This window comes from Mya arenaria, chromosome 4 (genome assembly GCF_026914265.1).
Source record: "Mya arenaria isolate MELC-2E11 chromosome 4, ASM2691426v1".
Lineage (NCBI taxonomy): Eukaryota > Metazoa > Mollusca > Bivalvia > Myida > Myidae > Mya > Mya arenaria.
Genome location: NC_069125.1, coordinates 9,900,556 through 9,919,721, shown reverse-complemented (window position 1 = coordinate 9,919,721; position 19,166 = coordinate 9,900,556). Strand labels below are relative to the sequence as shown.

At 36.8% G+C, this 19,166-nt stretch overlaps 3 protein-coding genes across 4 annotated transcripts; 2 read left to right on the top strand and 1 right to left on the bottom strand.

The window, feature by feature from the left end:
- The first annotated feature begins 1,868 nt into the window (after nt 1-1,868).
- On the top strand, nt 1,869-12,756 carry LOC128229953 (uncharacterized). 2 transcript variants are annotated; one of them, XM_052941879.1, is made up of 5 exons: nt 1,869-3,866; nt 5,192-5,405; nt 6,505-6,534; nt 10,225-10,347; nt 10,659-12,756. In XM_052941879.1, the coding sequence occupies exons 1-5, from the start codon at nt 2,742-2,744 to the stop codon at nt 10,841-10,843; spliced, it is 1,677 nt and encodes a 558-aa protein (XP_052797839.1). In that variant the 5' UTR covers nt 1,869-2,741; the 3' UTR covers nt 10,844-12,756. The 2 variants fall into 2 exon arrangements, with proteins under 2 accessions (XP_052797839.1, XP_052797840.1); XM_052941880.1 differs by lacking the exon at nt 6,505-6,534.
- Nucleotides 12,757-14,921: 2,165 nt separating this feature from the next.
- LOC128229940 (uncharacterized) lies at nt 14,922-15,452 on the top strand. The gene has a single exon (XM_052941860.1). It carries the CDS (start codon nt 14,922-14,924, stop codon nt 15,450-15,452), a length of 531 nt encoding a protein of 176 aa, XP_052797820.1.
- A 612-nt stretch (nt 15,453-16,064) lies between these two features.
- Nucleotides 16,065-18,600, bottom strand: LOC128229939 (acanthoscurrin-1-like). The gene is made up of 5 exons (XM_052941859.1): nt 18,581-18,600; nt 17,311-17,382; nt 16,947-16,994; nt 16,553-16,754; nt 16,065-16,248 (listed from the first exon to the last, which is right to left on the bottom strand). The coding sequence occupies exons 1-5, from the start codon at nt 18,585-18,587 to the stop codon at nt 16,065-16,067; spliced, it is 513 nt and encodes a 170-aa protein (XP_052797819.1). The 5' UTR covers nt 18,588-18,600.
- Nucleotides 18,601-19,166: the final 566 nt, after the last annotated feature.

The window sequence follows — 19,166 nt, the reverse complement described above, 5'->3', positions numbered from 1 at the left end:
AGCTAATATGGAGAGCTAATATGTAGAGCTAATATGTAGAGCTAATATGGAGAGCTAATATGTAGAGCTAATATGGAGAGCTAATATGGAGAGCTAATATGTAGAGCTAATATGGAGAGCTAATATGGAGAGCTAATATGTAGAGCTAATATGTAGAGCTAATATGTAGAGCTAATATGGAGAGCTAATATGTAGAGCTAATATGTAGAGCTAATATGAAGAGCTAATATGTAGAGTTAATATGGAGAGCTAATATGTAGAGCTAATATGAAGAGCTTATATGTAGAGCTAATATGAAGAGCTAATATGTAGAGCTAATATGAAGAGCTAATATGTAGAGCTAATATGGAGAGCTAATATGTAGAGCTAATATGAAGAGCTAATATGTAGAGCTAATATGGAGAGCTAATATGTAGAGCTAATATGAAGAGCTAATATGAAGAGCTAATATGTAGAGCTAATATGGAGAGCTAATATGTAGAGCTAATATGAAGAGCTAATATGTAGAGCTAATATGGAGAGCTAATATGTAGAGCTAATATGTAGAGCTAATATGTAGAGCTAATATGGAGAGCTAATATGTAGAGCTAATATGGAGAGCTAATATGTAGAGCTAATATGTAGAGCTAATATGTAGAGCTAATATGTAGAGCTAATATGTAGAGCTAATATGGAGAGCTAATATGGAGAGCTAATATGTAGAGCTAATATGTAGAGCTAATATGGAGAGCTAATATGGAGAGCTAATATGTAGAGCTAATATGGAGAGCTAATATGGAGAGCTAATATGTAGAGCTAATATGGAGAGCTAATATGTAGAGCTAATATGTAGAGCTAATATGTAGAGCTAATATGTAGAGCTAATATGTAGAGTCTGTTTTCAATCATTCAGACTCTTACCTCTTTTCGTCTTCTTAAACGTACAAACACCTGTGTATCAAGTTTGGCCATGAACGTGCAATCCAACGCGTTAACGGTTTGTTCATGAACATGAACACTGCCGTGTTTTCAATATGTTCATAAAAATGAAAATGAAGACTGTTTGCTTTTCAATGTGTTCATGAAAATGAAGAATCCTGTATTTTCAATATGTTCATGAAAATGAAGACTGCTACGTTTTCAATTTGTTCATGAAAATGAAGACTTTTTGCATTTTCAGTTTGTTCATGAAAATGAAGACTGTTGCGTTTTCAATAGGTTCATGAAAATGAAGACTGCTGCGTTTTCAATATGTTCATGAAAATGAAGACTGCTGCGTTTTCAATATGTTCATGAAAATGAAGACTGCTTGTATTTCATAATGTTCACGGTTACAGTTTGTTCATGAAAACGAAGACTTTCGATTTGTTCATGAATACGTTTACTGCTTGGTTTTCAGGTGTTTTTTCTCATATCTTTACGAACATGTTACATGTGTTTAAGATTGTTCATTAAATAGATAACAAATGTGTTTATGAATGTAGGTATCTGTGTTTAGTTCGTCCATGAAGATGTAGACGTTCACATTTTCCTAACTGCTGTAGTTTCAGTTCGGTCACAAAAGTCAAACTGCAATGTCATTCAAAGATTACGTTCGTACGAAAATTGGCGTCATGAATAATCACATACCAACAAAGCAATTCACTTAAGATATGAGGTTACGAATTTAATTTAATACGACTGTATAAATAAATACATCGGCATTTATCAAATGAATATAAAAACTGTCGTGTCCATAATGTTTTTTTTGCCTGGCCTTCGCCTGTTTACACTACCAGTGAACGCAAATAGACTGATTCGATATTGTTATTTCTGAATAGCAGACCAGTTGTTAAAATTCTACTTAGATTTTTAAATAACTGATACACTCTTTTAGATGATGTCAAAAAGTGATAATGTGCGAATTATGAATGGATTGATTTTAAATAGTATGTCATCTTCATTGATAATTTTTATTCATATCGGAGCGATGGAATTGCATTAATTAACAAGAAGTTTATTGATTGCACATAAGCATTTGAAAGCATGCATTAGAGATGTTCGTGGATTACAGCTAAGCTTTTGATAATACAAGAACGCTGGCTGAGATTTGAAAAAAAGAACAATGATTAATAACTTGGCGACCGCTGCGCGTCTCAAAGTGTCGGTGCATGCAAATGTTGGATCGGGGGTTTATCTTTCATCACAAATATTTATTCAATACAATTCATTTCAACTGATTGCTTCAAAGCTTCTTTGTTTATCGCCTCGACAGTGTTAACATACTGATATTCTGTTAAGATCTATATAGCTTGCTACTTAACAACTATGAGGTATTTGTTAACCTATACTTCATATATCCCGGAGTATTTCGCGTACTAATTATCATTTGGGAGTGGGCCGACAATTTGAAACACACAAGGATAATTTACCTAGTTAAATCAGTTTTCAAAATCATATTCGTAGCGTTATCGTTGTTGGTAATTCACTTACCAATTGACCTAAAATATTGAAAATAACTAAAGAATGAACTGGATATACCTACTGAAAAAATGCAAACATAACTGTAACCAAGCATAAATTTAAATATACACTTTGGATACAAGTATTTTTTTTACTGAGAACTGGAAAAATATGTGATAAGAAAAACAATTAATTCATTTAAAAAACAATTACCAGTTGGTGTTGTCTGGATGTTAAGGTTGGAATAGAAATCAATGAGAACATAAGGATAATGATAATTCTAACGACTTAAGTGTGTTTACTCGTGAATACAAGACATAATGGCTAGTGAGTCGAGCAGCCCGAGGGTGGGGCAGCCCCCACGGGCGCCCATCTCCCTGGAGGGGGAACGCCGGAAGGCCATGAAGCTCGTGTACCGAATGGAGCGCGAATGTGAGCAATTTCGGGAGCGTTGGCTGCTTTTAGACAACGACGACAACACCGACGACTGGCTAGAGTTTGTGAACCTCGCAAAGAGCCGCCATGGCGGCGCCTTCGGACATTACCGTGACTTTGAAAAAGCGTTGAATAGGATTAAACAAGAAGGTGGGTTTCTTGGAAGTAGAGTGAGCGTCATTTCTCAGCTTCAGAAGGTTTGTGAACGCGCTAAAGCCTTTGATGAACTGTTTGAATTAAGTTTTCATCGAATTGAGGATGCGCTGAATCATTACATGGCGAAATATTGTCTCAGTTTCTTTGCTGAGCTGGATGATATGGACGTGGATTGTGTGAGAGAGTATGATAATAGTATCACTGAATGGCAACTTGAGATACGTGCTTGTCTCCAGGAGGCCGAGGGAGCTATGGAAACAATACATGAATTCCTTGATCTCGGATTCACCGAGTATATCAGTTCTTACAGTCAAGTTATCCGTGCGATGCACGCGTCACTTGATGCATTAATTGCCACGTGTGATCCGTTCCGCAGCTGGATCAGCGCTGATGAAGGTTATTTAAAAAGAATCAGGATCGAACTAGCTTGTCTCGAGGGCCAGAAAAACAGAAATGCGGAGGTATTACGCAAACATAGCTTTAAGGTTCACGAAGATAAGGCGAAGGGTTTAAGGACGAGCTTTAATAACAAGAAACTGAACCAAGAAGTGCAGGGGACGGTGTCAAACCGGAAGTTCTGTCGAAAACGCGAGTTTTCCTTCGTGGACAAGATAGAAATTGCTGAGAACATTCTTGAAGAGAGGCGGCTCGAGTTGGAGGAGGCTCAAAGCCGCCTTCACGCGCGGCCGCTGCACTCATTGGTCCGAGAGCCGTCCGACGGTACAAAGGAGCGGACGGCACGCCTCCAACAGGAAGTAGGGCGGCTGGAGGGCCGCCTGCGGGGCATGAAGCGTGGGAAGAGGGACCTTAAGGAGACACGCTACAACCTCCAGAAACAGTACCATAATCTTAAGGTGGGTCCACGGCACGTGTATTTTGTTCATAAAATGGGCCGTTCCTTGTTCTTGCCAATAACGTAATAGAACATCTAAAATTATTAACTTTGCCCCTTGTCCTGATCGTTTTCAAATAACATGCTTTTGCTTATATTTGAATTTCAAACAAATATCAAATAAATACAATAATTATTATTGGTATGCAACTGTTTTCTTAACATACAAAAACAATATGGGTGAAACGAATTGTTGAGATTTTATCTGCATATTGGTTCAGGTATTATTTGAACTCCATAGCCGGGCATAGGTATTAACATTGAACATATACGTTCACAAATAAACAAACGTATACATTCTAAAAAAAATAATCAAATTTAAAAACTTAAAAACGTATTCCTTTCTAAGGAATCCAATCAATGTAATGTTATCTTTAAAACTATGCAAAAATAACGCACACTTTACATCTGCTATCGGCCGCAAAAGATATTTATTGACTAATTTCGACAACAAAAAATGATTTTCGTCAGCATTTTTATCTTGATCTGTCAAAGTCCAGCCGAGTTAAGACCTTTTCGAAACCTTTAAATCTCACCTGTTATCAAATATGCTTCATGCCACCCTTCTGTAAATACTGTGTTAGCCTACCCGATCAAAGTGGAGTATCAATGTTACTATTGAAATCTCTATTGATAAGGAATTGAATATATCTATTATCCTTTTATGGAGCGCCGACAACGAGATACGCATACATTTAAACGATAAATGATTATATAATGTGAATTTTAAAGATATACTTTGATTTATGAAGAAAAAAGGCTTTATAATATTGGAATGCTTTAACCGTAATATCAATAAATTAGTAGCAAGTCTTACGAAAAGAGCGGTGTAGGTTTCAAGATCACAGACAAAACATAATAACAGCTTTAACTGAAGACAATAATGGAATGGTTGTTTTCATACAATGGAATAAGACGGTTAAGAAAGTTCAAGCAGATTTTATGGTTTTGCTGAAGAAGGCCACAATTACCCTTTCTTGCACATTTTCTGAACTGTTTATTGAGCATTTCTAACGTATTTCCATTCAGCTTTCTGATTTTGATTACAACATTATCGACTTCATTACCCCACATTTCATGCTTCATTTCTTTACTTAGAACTGAAATGAAGCCGCGTTTACACGCGACTTATCTGCCGCCGGTATTGTATGTATAGTGTTTAGCACAGAACTGAACTGGGGTCGTTGTTCTTAATGGCGGCGAAAAAGAAACGACAACATCATTATTGTATTATTTTTGTAAATATTAGCATTATACTTATTTAAATGATATTTTTTCTTATTTCAGGGCACGTATGAAACGAACCTGAAGAAGGCAGCTCGCGAAAGTGAACGCTCCCGGGAGCATGTGGAAAACGTGCGATGGCGCGCGGATCACGTGCGTACGCTCGACCGGAAGATACACGCGCTCAAGCGTATCATCTACGTGAAGAGCCACCCGGCCACCGTGAAGAAAATCTTCTTCGAGGGTTATCTCCCGGGGGAGAAAATTGACTATAGAGGTTGGTACATTTGAATTAGTGTTTTCTTTAAGAAGTTTACATACATGTACAATCAGATTCGCCAACCATTTTCATAGTTTCATTTTGCAAAGATTATCATATGATACAACAAAATACACGAGACATCTGTCTTTTAAAAAAAATGACCGAAACCTGGGGAAAAAAGATTGGGGCCATCTTATCAACGATCACGGACCATTTTATTAACGATTAGGGACCATCTTTTTAACGAATAGGGGCCACCTTATCAACGATTAGGGACCATCTTATCAACGAATAGGGGCCACCTTATCAACGATTAGGGACCATCTTATCAACGAATAGGGACCACCTTATCAACGATTATGGGCCATATTATCAACAATTAGGGGCCATCTTATCAACGATTATGGGCCATCTTATCAACAATTAGGGACCATCTTATCCACGATTAGGGACCATCTTATCAACAATTAGGGACCATCTTATCAACGATTAGGGGCCATCTTATCAACAATTAGGGGCCACCTTATCCACGATTAGGGACCATCTTATCAACAATTAGGGACCACCTTATCCACGATAAGGGACCATCTTATCACCAATTAGGGACCATCTTATCAACGATTAGGGACCATTTTATCAACAATTAGGGACCATATTATCAACGATTAGGGACCATCTTATCAATAATTAGGGACCATCTTATCCACGATTAGGGACTATCTTATAAACAATTAGGGACCATCTTATCAACGATTATGGGCCATATTATCAGCGATTACGGGCCATCTTATCGACGATTATGGGTCATCTTATCAAAGATTAGGGGCCATCTTATCAACGATTAGGGACCATCTTATCAACGATGAGGGACCATCTAACCAACGATCAGGGGCCATGTTAAAGTTTGATTTGCGAAATCTAATACACTGCCAAATAGGTATAATGAAACAATCTGACGATACTTGCGTCGATAAGATGGTTTCTTTGCGAATAAACGTTACAAAAGAATTTGCTATCAAATGTTATCTTTTTAATTAACGTTTAAAAGTTTTAAAGTTTCTTTTGTAATACATAGTCTAAATATAACTTTGTTCGGCATGTACCATTTATACAGGTTCTTTGAAGAGGTCGAGGAGCAACCAAGGTACCTCATATATGCACAAGGACTCTGTATTCTAATAATGTACATGCATATATATATTTTCTCCTGACCCTAGGTAGTGTTATAGCAGTCTTGTAGTTCTGATCATCTTCCCTTTAATATAACTTTAACTGACATTTCTTTCACTATATAGACACACTTATATGCATGGGTATTTTTAATAAAAAAAATCAGTGTGTATTTTTTTGGAATCACTATTTTAATCGAAACTTATATAGTTTTTGTTAAAACATGCTGCTAATCAGTAGGACACTTATGATAAATAATGTGTACTTTCTTATATCAAAGTTTTTCTTCTCCAGTCCGTGCAAAAAATCTGATTATACAGATGTTGCGAAACGTGACGTGTACCTGTACGTGTGTAAATGTCCATGTGTAGCTCTATACGTGTACTTGTACGTGTGTATATGTCCACGTGTAGCTACACGTATTTGTAACGTTGGAGATGAGTTTGAAAATCGTTTGCGACTTTCACTTTAAACTTGTTCGTGTATGCTCGATGCTACCGGCTTACTCGTATAAATCACTTTTTTTTTCTTGCACTTCCAATGTAATGAATGTACAGATACCTTGATGACGTAGTGCACCAAAAGTAGCCCACATGTACACCTTGTCATTCCAAACAAGTACAATGTAGTGCATGTACACAAACCGAGATGACGTAGTGCACAAAAAGTAGCCCACATATACACCTTGTTATTCCAAACGGGTACAATATAGTAAATGTAAACATACCTGGTTGATGTTGTGCACAACAAGAAGCAAACGTGTACAATTTGGTGAATGGATATAGCCCTGGATGACGTAGAGCACAAAAAGTAGCCCACATCTACACCTTGTCATATCAAACGTGTACAATGTAGCGCATGTACACATACCTGGATGACGTAGTTCACAAAAAGTAGCCCACATATACACTTACCCGTACTAGTAGTGTTTTACAACCTTTTTACAAACGAAGTCATCTTTAGAAACGTTTATAGTGACGTCATATTACTGCACAAAAAATAAATAAAATAAAAGTTTATAGATTTGGACAATAAACTATTTCTGGCATGTCTTGAACCTCACTAGATAGAGGAATAACTATTTTTCTCACTCATCCGACTGTTGTGTGCACTAGTTTAAAGCTGCACTCTCACAGAATTACCATGTTTAGAACTTTTTAATGTTTTGTCTTGGAACGAGCAAACTTTTGCGTAAATATCTGCAAATTCATGATACAAGATTGCTGACAAAAAATCAGATCGTAGATTTTCATATTTCCGTTCGAAAATTAATGTTTTATGGCCTAACGGTTTAAGAAAAATGCATAAAACATCAATTTTTGAACTTGATTATAAAAATCTGCGATCTCTTTTTTTGTCAACAGTCTTATTTAACTGGTTTCCATGGATTTTCGCAAAAATTGGCTAGTTCCAAGACAAAAAATTAAAAAAAAAGTTGTCAAAACGTTCAATCTGTGAGAGTGCAGCTTTAAGAAACATAAAGGAATGTTTTTGAGCATTAAAGAATTTGAAGTTGGCAAAACAATGCCTGTCAGATTAACTGAATGCGTGAAATCTCAGAAATATAGAATTTCACATATATAAGGATACAATGTGTGATTGTACTTTCTAATTTTCTTGATAATTAAACCAATATTGGCATGCGAAATCCTTAAGAAAATAGAATTTGTAATTATTTCGATAAGAGCGCGATTATAGTGGATTGCTCTTACGTGCTGGAAGGTGTATCACGATGGAATGCTCTTCCAGTAATCTCAGAGTGGCCTGGCATTGTGAAACATTGATGTCACATCTGGGGTGTTCTTACAATAATTAATAATCCATTCATCCAATGTCGTCTTATTCATACACAATTTACAGATAAGCTTAAATCGAACTTTTAAACCGAAAACTTCCTTGTTTGCTATTGAAAATCTGTATTTGTTTGTTGAATTAAATACCAAATCGCGACGAGATTTCTATATATTTAGCCTTGATGCACAGCAAATGATGCCGTTAAAGTTAAGTAAAACCGTATCATATGATTGAAGTTTTTCCACTTTGTTCTAAATCACGCGCATATCTTTGCAACCAAAGTGCCAGGTGGGCCTCTTTTCAATAAAGATCGAAAGGCTTAGATCATAACTTTTTACGCGTAACTCCGTTTTTGGCGAAACTACGTTTCAATAAACATATCATAAGGACATTTATTGCATAGATTCTGTCCGTAACTTTACGGATGTTATGCACCAGTCAATTATAACCACGCCCCCCCCCCAGGTCGAGGGGTATACCGGGGATAGCCGGGGAAATGGGCCGTGCCTTTACCTTTCAGTGCCGCAGTGCCGGGTGAATGCGGTGGTTTTGTCTTCGCGCAAAATATAGCGGGTAATGGGCCTTCCCTAGGGTCCCTGGGGTGCGGGGGCATTTGGCGGGGATTTTACCATCAGTTGGGGTTTTACCCGGGGTTGGCTAGACCGAAAGTCAAAGTTGTTCCCCGGACCTGGGGCGGGGGAAGGGGGCTTGGTTACAATTGACTGGTGCATTACCGAGACCTCATTAGAAGCGTAAGATTTACCACAAAGATTGAACTGGGCCCCTGCTGAGGAACAGGAAGGCTGTAAGCTTAAAATTCGGATATAGTTTTGAAAAGGAGACCTCATTATTGAACACTATTCATATATGTTATATAATATTCCCGGTTATAATTAAATTGGGTTAAAAGGCCAGCCCCAAATATCACGAATATTCCCTCGTAGGTCAAATCTTAAACACAACTCATTTTACCACATTTCAGCAAAGAAGGATTAAACATATTACAATTATATATTTCCCCTTTATAAAAGCATGTTTCCACACCGATTATGTGTCAGAGGTTTTGATATTTAAGTATGGCCATTGATATGCAGCATTAGACAATTATGTTTAAACAAATGCTCAAGTACATATATTATTATTTTCTCTAGAATGATTTTACTCAAGAATATTGACGAACTATTTTTATGAACATATTCTTTCAGAAAAGGCACAAAAAGCAAGGGTATAAATGATTTTAAACATACTGTTGGTGATTTGGACGCAGGAAACGCAAACAATAATTCGAAGCTTCAAAACCTTAAAATGCAAAGTTCATTTGCAAACATATATAGTATTCGGCTATGAGGCAGTGATGGAAAACCCTCCCCTGGTGGTGCATTCTTCTCCTATAGTTTCTGTAGTATAGACTTCTTAACACATATAGCCATTTTAGGCCACTTTGACAGTTGCGAATTTGGAAATAAAGCACGAACTGTGTTCCATTTATCTCAAATAAGAAAAAAATGACCATGCTTTAGAACCTTTTTTTATATTTTTTTTAGATACGCTCATGGTTGGTATTCAATTTTCAACTTATGTTTATCTTATGATCATACATTATTGACTTCCTTCACTCTATAGGTCAGTTATTTATAACAAGTAATCCGATTAGCTACATCGTTCTTGGATCCAATAAAGACCAATATTGAATACCAGACATGCATATCTTGATATAAGTTACCAAAGGTTAAATCGTACATTGTGTTGCACGCACTTTATCAAAATAGTGCTTTTTTGCACTTTGATGTGAGTAAATTTAATTATGTTCCTGTCTTTTTCATCATTCAAACAATGTTTAAATGACCATTTCACGCCTTGAACGTTTCAGACACGTTACGTGAAGCGATTGACGTCGCTGCAGCTGGAGTGGGTCGGGACTGGGACAAAATGTATCAACAACTGCCCTTTAACCCACCCCGTAACCCCTACATGCGAAACCAGGACCTCGAACGTACGTTATACATGGTTCTTTATTATATTGTATATTATTAACTTTAATTCCTACGGTAAGCTGTTCGGGCCTCAAGGACTTCGGGTGCCAAAGACAAAGACTTAGATTAAAAAATGTGACATTTCTAAACATTGGATTACAACGTTATTATGTGTATTATAAACCTACTAAAGCAGACGGCCATGGCGTTGAAACTATTTTACATCAGCTCAAGGCTATACGTGAATTTCAAACAAAGACGCATTCAAATCTTCTTTGTGTGACATTTTTTGATGAGTACAGTTTTATCATTGTTGAGATGTTTTTTCCAGTATTGGACATGGATTTCAAGAGCGTGCACCCACCGAGCGAGCAGATGGCGCTGCGGTCCCTGGACAAGTGGAAGTCGCTCAGTAAGGTGACGTCCGTCAACGCCCTCGTGCGGACGCTCAAATCAATCAAGAAAGTGGACGTGGCAAAACAGATAGAGAAGAAAGTCCTGACGGTCGTCAACTGAGGATATGTCGGTTCTAGTCGCCGGACTGTGACTCAATATCCATGTGTTATGAGTATCATACCAGTTTCGTTTTCGGATAGGGTGATGCTTCTCACAATGATGTGTTAATCGGGCTGAGTCACTTACCATTAAGATGTGTGAAATCACGTTTCTTTCACTTTTAAGAGTTTTAGTTGTATAACAAAGTATGGTGATGCTCTGAATCCAAGACTCATCTCGTTCGTGGTCGGATACCCACGGATGGTGCATTCCGTTGCTCTGCATCCATCACACCATTCGGAACACATCGGCCATTTTCCATCGAAAACAACCTCGGATGTATGCCGGCATATCAATAAAAGCAGTTCGTAAAACTTAAATACAAATATTAAATATTCAACGTGTATTTTGTATTACTCAGTTTAAATGAATTGCCAGTGAAAGGTATTATTGATTAATAATTAAGATTCCCAAGAGTAAAATCGTTCTCTTTAACTGCTTTAAATTTAAATTAGTACGCGATCTTAAACCGACAATACACATCCGAGGATGTTTCCTGATGGAAAATGGTCGAGGTGTTCCGAATGCCATCACACTGCAGGGAAACGGGGTTTGTCCGACGACGATCTTGTATTGTGTGTCCCTTTATTGGGATGAGAAAAATACATGAACTAGCATGATTCAAACTAAAAATAGATAACACATGCTACATTCCTATTATGTATGGTTATTTGGATAAATACAATCATATATTTCGACTAATCATTACGGTGATCCAGAATTTCAGTTTGGAGTGGATTTTTTGTTTACAAATTCACTTTCACATGACTTCATACCTTGAGAATAGTTTTTTGGTAACCACCCACAAGCGGAATAAGAGGGATGGGTGCATCCGCCGCGCGCTCCCCTTAAATCGTCCAAGTTCATTTTTTATTTCAATATAGGAGGAAAAAATAATATACGCCCAAAATACACCATTTTGGACTAGAAGTTGTTTCCCTCTGCCAACACATTAAAACAAATCTATTGTGTTGAGGGAAGGGCTCAAATCAAAGGCTTTCGCTCCTAAGTTATGCCCCCTCTAACATCCAAGTCTGTTTTCGGCCTTGGTAGCATTATTTCACGAATAACAAAACCAATCACGAATATTCTTCACCGTCGGTACCAAAATTCAATGTTGAGTTTCAACAGAATATCTTTATATTTGATTGTTTTATATTAACCTCAATTTTACATTTAATTTCATCCGACTTCGTTTATATTCATTTCTTACTTTTCAGATTAAGTAATCCTATGCAATGTTATAAATAAGAAAATACCTACGCAAAGTTTGATGATGTTATTTAGCATTATTTACGAACTCGAACCAAATGTTCAAACCCACATCCACAAATATGCTAGTTCCCCCCGACAGATCCATTAACTATGATGTAAAATCTTGATGTCTGGCGACCACATGTAAGTTGGTATCGTTTGAAAGGTGTTTGCTTGTTGAATTAATTTTTTTTTCAAAGTTACATTAAGTAACAGTTCCCCCATCATTATTAGTAAGTATGGGGGAGGGGGCGTGGTCAAAGGGTGTGTCAAAACAACGCACCCTGCCCCTGTGCTTTAGATGGCCAAATCAATTTGTCGGATTTTGACGTAACGTAAAATTTTGCAATCTCAAGTGGCCAAAACAACTTTTTTGATATACTACTGTAAAGAAATACAATTAATTTTCCTACACACAAGATCCTTTCAAATGGTACCGAAACAATGTGGTTCACAGGGCCTCCAAATTTCACACATATGTTTTTCGTATACCTCAACCGTCACTTATGACATACAGTGTGATAATGTGAAGTAATAATGGTGACGGTCTTTATTAATGTACATGCGTGTTTATTAAACAAATTGTTAATCATTTAACGGTTCACATTGACAAATAAATCTTAAAAAAATAGAAATTCTCTTTTTGTGAATCTAATGTGTATGTGATATCCGAGTTATACACATTAAAGGCCACATGAAAATCCTGTTTGTTTATCGGATTGACAGTACCCGGCGCACCTATATTTCAGAAAATACTGACGAGGTCAAACAATTTGTAAGTGACCGCTTCTATTTTTTTTTCAAAACGTTTTCACTAAAAAAATGTTAATCCAAATGATAGTTTGTTTCGAAATAACTTAAGGTACTTCGTTAATTTCGGTAAGACTCCAACAACGGTATAAAATGACCGTCGAAGGTCATTCGGAAGACCCCGGCCATTTTACACCGAAAACAACCTGTGATGTTTGCCGGTACATCAAGTTCGTATTTTTTTAATAATAGTATTTATTGATTGTAGTATTTTAACGTGTATTTTGAATATCTAAGTTTCAAATGATTGTCAGTGAAGTGTATTATAGCATAAAGATTCCCTAGAATAAAGCAATTAACTGTTAAATTGAAATCACTAAAAGATCTACTTGCAGCGAATTTTAATGTTAAGATTTCTGACATTGTAAACCGTCCATATACATCCGAGTTTTTTTCTCTCGATGTTTTGAATGCGTTGAGTGTGCGTTCAGGAGCTAAGTATTTCAATTATATCAACCGCGCCTGTTTTAAGAACCAATAAAATACATGTTTATTTTCGATCACCGCTCGAGAATTTTTAAAGCTGCACTCTCACAGATTGAACTTTTTGAAAGCTTTTTTTATTTTTTTGTCTTGGAACGAGCCAAATTTTGCGCAGATGCATGGAAACCAGTAACATAACATTGCTTATAAAAATTATATATTATTATATATATTTTTATATTTAAGTTCAAAAATGGATGTTTTATGCATTTTTTCTTAAAGCGTTAGTAGCGGTTTAAGCCATTCAACATTAATTTTCGAACAGAAAATTGAAAATCTGCGATCTGATCTTTTGTCAGCAATTTTTTAGCATTGGTTTGCAGATATTTACGTAAAAATATGCTCTTTTCAAATGTACGTGAAGTTAGCGGCCTAGCGGCGTGAAGTTAGCGGCCTTGCGGCGTGAAGTCAGCGGCCTAGCGCCCTAGCGGCCTAGCGGCCTAGCGGCGCAATATGGTATCTTATTTCAAAGTACGAATACATGCCTTTTCTTCTTAAACAATGATATATTAACTGTTTTTGTGCACAAAATAGAAATTTGAAGCGATTTTCAACATATTTTTCAAAGTTGATAAAACATTTTTCCATTTAAAGCATGCAAACATGTCTGCTCTTCTAAAGCAATGATATATTTGCTATTTATATGCACCAATCATCAGTCTGAAGCGATTTTCAACATTTTTCCAAGAAATAGAAAAGTGTTTGATAAGCTTTTTTGAAAAAATATTTTGAAAATGGATTGAAATTGATATTTCGTGCACAAAATCAGTTAGTTTATCAGTGTTTAACTATAGGCCGCTAACTTCACGCCGCTAGGCCGCTAACTTCACGTACATTCTTTTCAAGCGAATAAAAAGTTGTAAAAACGGTATATCTGTGAGAGTGAAGCTTACAGTAAGGCCAAAATCCGTTTAACATTAAATTCAGTAGTGTTGTAGAATGTAGATACTGACATAAAAGAACAGTTGATTCTTTGATCTTTGAACACAACACAAATCGCTAGTGCAAACTAAGTTTATTTCAGTAAATAGCAAATAAATAATACACACTAATATAATTCTAAAAAGGGAGACTATATATAAATGAGATCCAAGGCGGTTGTCCATTGTCGTTTCGAGAGTTCGGCTCCGGGATTTGTGAACGTTTCTCAGTACATCTCTGAAATAAAACAAAATAATTAGTTAGGGTCAAAGTCACGGTTAAATCTATGGCAACAAGATCTTACATTGTATTTTGAGTATTTTCTATTTACGTAACAGCTACCATAATGTTAATTAAAACGTGCGTATTATTGAAAAATATATGAAAATTTTGGAATCACTTGTATTTCAACCGAAAAAATCATCAACATAAATTTCACAACTTACTAAACAGTCTTCTGTTGGGGCGCCTTCGGCGAATACCGGCAATTCCCGAACCGATTCGACCCCTTCCGTACTTTCCGAATCCACCTCCGATAGAACCGCCACCAATCATACCACCGCCTCCAAGTATGCCACCTCCGCCAATCATACCACCGCCTCCAAGTATGCCACCGCCGCCAATCATACCACCGCCTCCAAGTATGCCACCTCCGCCAATCATACCACCGCCTCCAAGTATGCCACCGCCGCCAATCATACCACCGCCTCCAAGTATGCCACCGCCTCCAAGTTTGCCACCGCCGCCAATCATACCACCGCCTCCAAGTATGCCACCGCCACCAATACCACCGCCCCCGATAAAGCCATGTTTGCCACCCATGATAGCACCGCCACCATTACCGCCGCCACCAATAATGCCACCGCCGCCAAGATTTCCACGGCCTCCAAGTATGCCACCGCCACCGATCATGCTACCACCGCCAAGGCTACCACCGCCTCCAAGTATGCCACCGCCACCAATACCACCGCCCCCGATTAAGCCCCTACCACCAGCACCACCTCCGATAAGTCCACCTTTACCTCCGATACCTCCGAACATGCCACCGCCAGCAACTGAACCACCTTCAAATAGCAAACATCATTTCCAAGTTGCAATCTAAATTACATCTTAACCTAAATGGAGGGTTACTTGTAAGGCGGTTGATTCTGAAATTTCATATTTTAAAAAATACGAAATTATATGGTGGGTCGAAAATAAAAAATAATAATTTGTCGTATTTTCGTCCCGCCATATTGGGCATTTTCGTCAAGTTAAGACACTTACACTGACCTTCTCCATGTTGGCTTTACTAATGGATGGTCATACGTTTGTGCGTGCCTCAAAGAAAGCGAAAATACGCCATGTGGCGGGGCGAAAAAACGAATAATCAGAAAAAGTCACCATTTACGTATCGATACCATATTATTAAACGTCTATCGACAATATCATCATCATCAATAATTATTTTAATATCTAACTTAATTAGATAGAAACTTTTATTCAATGCAAACTTGTATCACTCAAAAGCTTTTTGGTTTCAAATCAAGAGCGTTAATGGTATTTAACATGTTGATTTTTGATGCCCTGTTGGTAAAATCTATAAATACTTATTTTAATTAAAGCTGCAAAAACTTGTTTCACAGTCGTTGCAAAAAATAAATAAGTTTAAACTTAACTAATTTGTCCGGACACTTAACACAATGAAATCGTATTGAGCAAAAATAACCGGGAACTACGCACCTCCGCGAGCAAGTCCAGCAACTCCACTTCCTATGCCCGCCCCACCCCCAAAACCCCCGATCCCACCCATTCCTGACCCAAACATCCCGTGTCCACCCATCTGTTTGTAGCTATGGGCGGGCATTCCAAAACCAGGGTCTACACTCCCACCCCCTATCCCACCAGACAAGCTTTGACTGAAAGAAGAAAAAAATGTTTACAATTCTCAGACAATCATATTTTCCTTACATTTTGCGGTTGCAACAGTAAAACATCCAAACTTAGTACGATCTATTTCAAACATTTCATTATGAAGTCTTAAGATGTACTATTCGATGTGTTGGCAATGCATTAGATATGTAATTGTTGATTTCATGAGGTATATTTCAACATGGGTAATAAAATGAGCTATGTACTCGCTAACGAGGAAAACCTGACAGTTGTATCAAATCGCAAATCAATATAAACTCTGCTCAGCGGCTAAACTTTCCAAAGTCTCACCGAATCCCTCCACCGAACATTCCGGAGCCCAAACCGCCGGTTCCCGCGAGGCCGCCTCCAACAGAGCCTCCTCCAATGTAGCCATCATCCATGTATCCACTTCCACTTCCGGAAAACCCGCCGCCACTTCCTCCTAGCAAGCCGCCACTTCCGCCGCCCACAAATCCGCCACCGCCTCCTCCTAGCGAGCCGTCACTTCCGCCTGAGCGATCAATGACTGTTATCACCATTTTATTGAATACAAACTGATGTTTTTTCATAGGCAACACAAATTAATTTTAACCGATCTTTTCGCGAAACAAAACATTCAATTCCATCGATGTATGTATAACAAATGCATAGTACTTTTTCCACCTATTTTTTACTGTGATGTAAGCCTCTTAAAGAAACTTACCTCCTACGAACAATCCGCTATCGTCAAACCCGTTGGTATTGTAGTCCGCTAAAATATAAAATGGATGGGTTTTGTTCATAGTTTCATGTGTTTCCCCTTACGCATTGTCCAATGTATATTGAGGGATCCGAAAAGAATGCAGTTTAAGTGTCACGGGAAGGGTCAGTTAGGGGTGATCTGACGATGTATTCAAAAATACAAATTGGTATTGTTGTTGTTTGTACATCACAAAAACTATTTTATACTTGCATTCAACTCGAATTATAATATCTTCACATATAATGGAATCAAAAGAACCTATCGATTAACAACAAAGAGTTCAAATTTAATTTAGTTTTATTATTTATATAATATAAATGATTACCTTGCACACATATACAACCGGCCAGCAAAGTCCCAAGTATTTTGATGAAAGCCATGTTTCTATGGTTCGACACTGAAAGTTGTTGTTTTCAAGCGGGTAAATACTCCATTTGTACATCAAAATTATACAATTTATACATTAAAATCCGTTAACGTCACCATAATAATATACAGTCATTCAAAAGAACATAATTGTTTGTTTTAGAGAAAGATGGTAATAAATTCCACCGAGTGAATACCAAAAACGATATTACACGAATTGTGTACAACTAACTAAAAATTTACTTTTGGTATTCATGGGGTGAAATATATTGCTATCTTACATTGAAATTAAATATTCTTCTTTTTAATATATACCAACAAATGATATAAAATGGCGGTTTATTGAAGGGTTGGTGTTAGGCGCTACAAATTATATAAGAATGAGCGGCATTTCGGAAATGTCGTTTCGACGCGAGAGCGGGCTAACATTTTAAAAGCAGTTAAAAATATCAAACTATTATTTTACTGTTGGAAGCAATAAAATATAATTTTTATTTCACTGATGCATTTCTACAAACCGACGGAAACCATGAAAGAAATATTTTTGAGATATAAGTTGTGCTTTTGACGTGACGTCATCAATGTGTAGCGTTAAAAACGTGCAAGCTGCATTTATATAGCGACGTTTGGTACCAATCATCAAGTTAATATTCATCATACAAATAGAAATCACATTCACGGCCATTCACTATCAAATTCATAAAAATGGTTAACTTAAGTAAATAAAAAATGCCAAGGATTTTTTTTATCAATTTTAGTACACTCATTTCATTAATTCCGTATTAAATGAACACTACAGCCATATGAAATCTATATATCATCTCTTTGGTGTGCACTTTTCTGAACGAATACTTTGATCTGAGAGCATTAATCATTCAAAAACTACAATAACTATAACACATTCTGTAATCAGTCTTCTTCCATATTCAGTTTTAATAATAAAAATATATTGTCCGAATATTTACATATTTCAGTATATTATACAGTCGCGTGGCGTATGCGTTACTTTGATATGAAGAATATATTTCAAACTGTGAAACGAAACTTATAGCATTTGACATCCTTAAAGATGCACTCTTTCTCCCAAATAAGATGTACGAATGGATAATAATCGAAAACAATGGTTCTTATCACGTATACCGTGCTTAATTTGAACGAAAGCTGCAGAAAACAATATATTTCTACCTTATGAGACGATAGTCGATAAGTGAAAAACTTTTAGCACTCACCAGTCATATAATATTTGTGCGCTTTCAGCTATTTAATACACAGTTAAATATTGTTATCAGTAATTATTTCTTCCTATATATGCATCATGAAGTGAGTTATAAAAGGTTTATCACTCAAAATTTATGTTTGTTATACATATGTATGTATTGATTTGAATAAAAGTGTCACCTTAAAAGTACGGATAATAAATGGAGATAAAAAAAATCGTACATCTCACACACGATCGCATTTATTTTTAATAACTTAATATATAAATGGTTAAAATAAGTAGCTTACCTCAGATTTATATTCCAAAGGTCCTGAACGTTGAGAAGTGGAAGTGTATTCAGAAAAACAGGATGTGCTTCCATTATATACCCGCATTAATTAACATACAGGTCGTTACAGTGAAACGTCCAGAAACATGTCATGCTTCATTTGACAACTTACAAGAAAACTAAGAAAACAAACAAGTTACAATGTCGCGATTAGTACGTTACGTAAACTAAATAACGCTTACTCATTTCAAACTGTTGTCCAATTATGACGCTTTTATTGCAACATGCAAATAATTTCAATTACTGTTCGTTAATGTCTAAATAATGT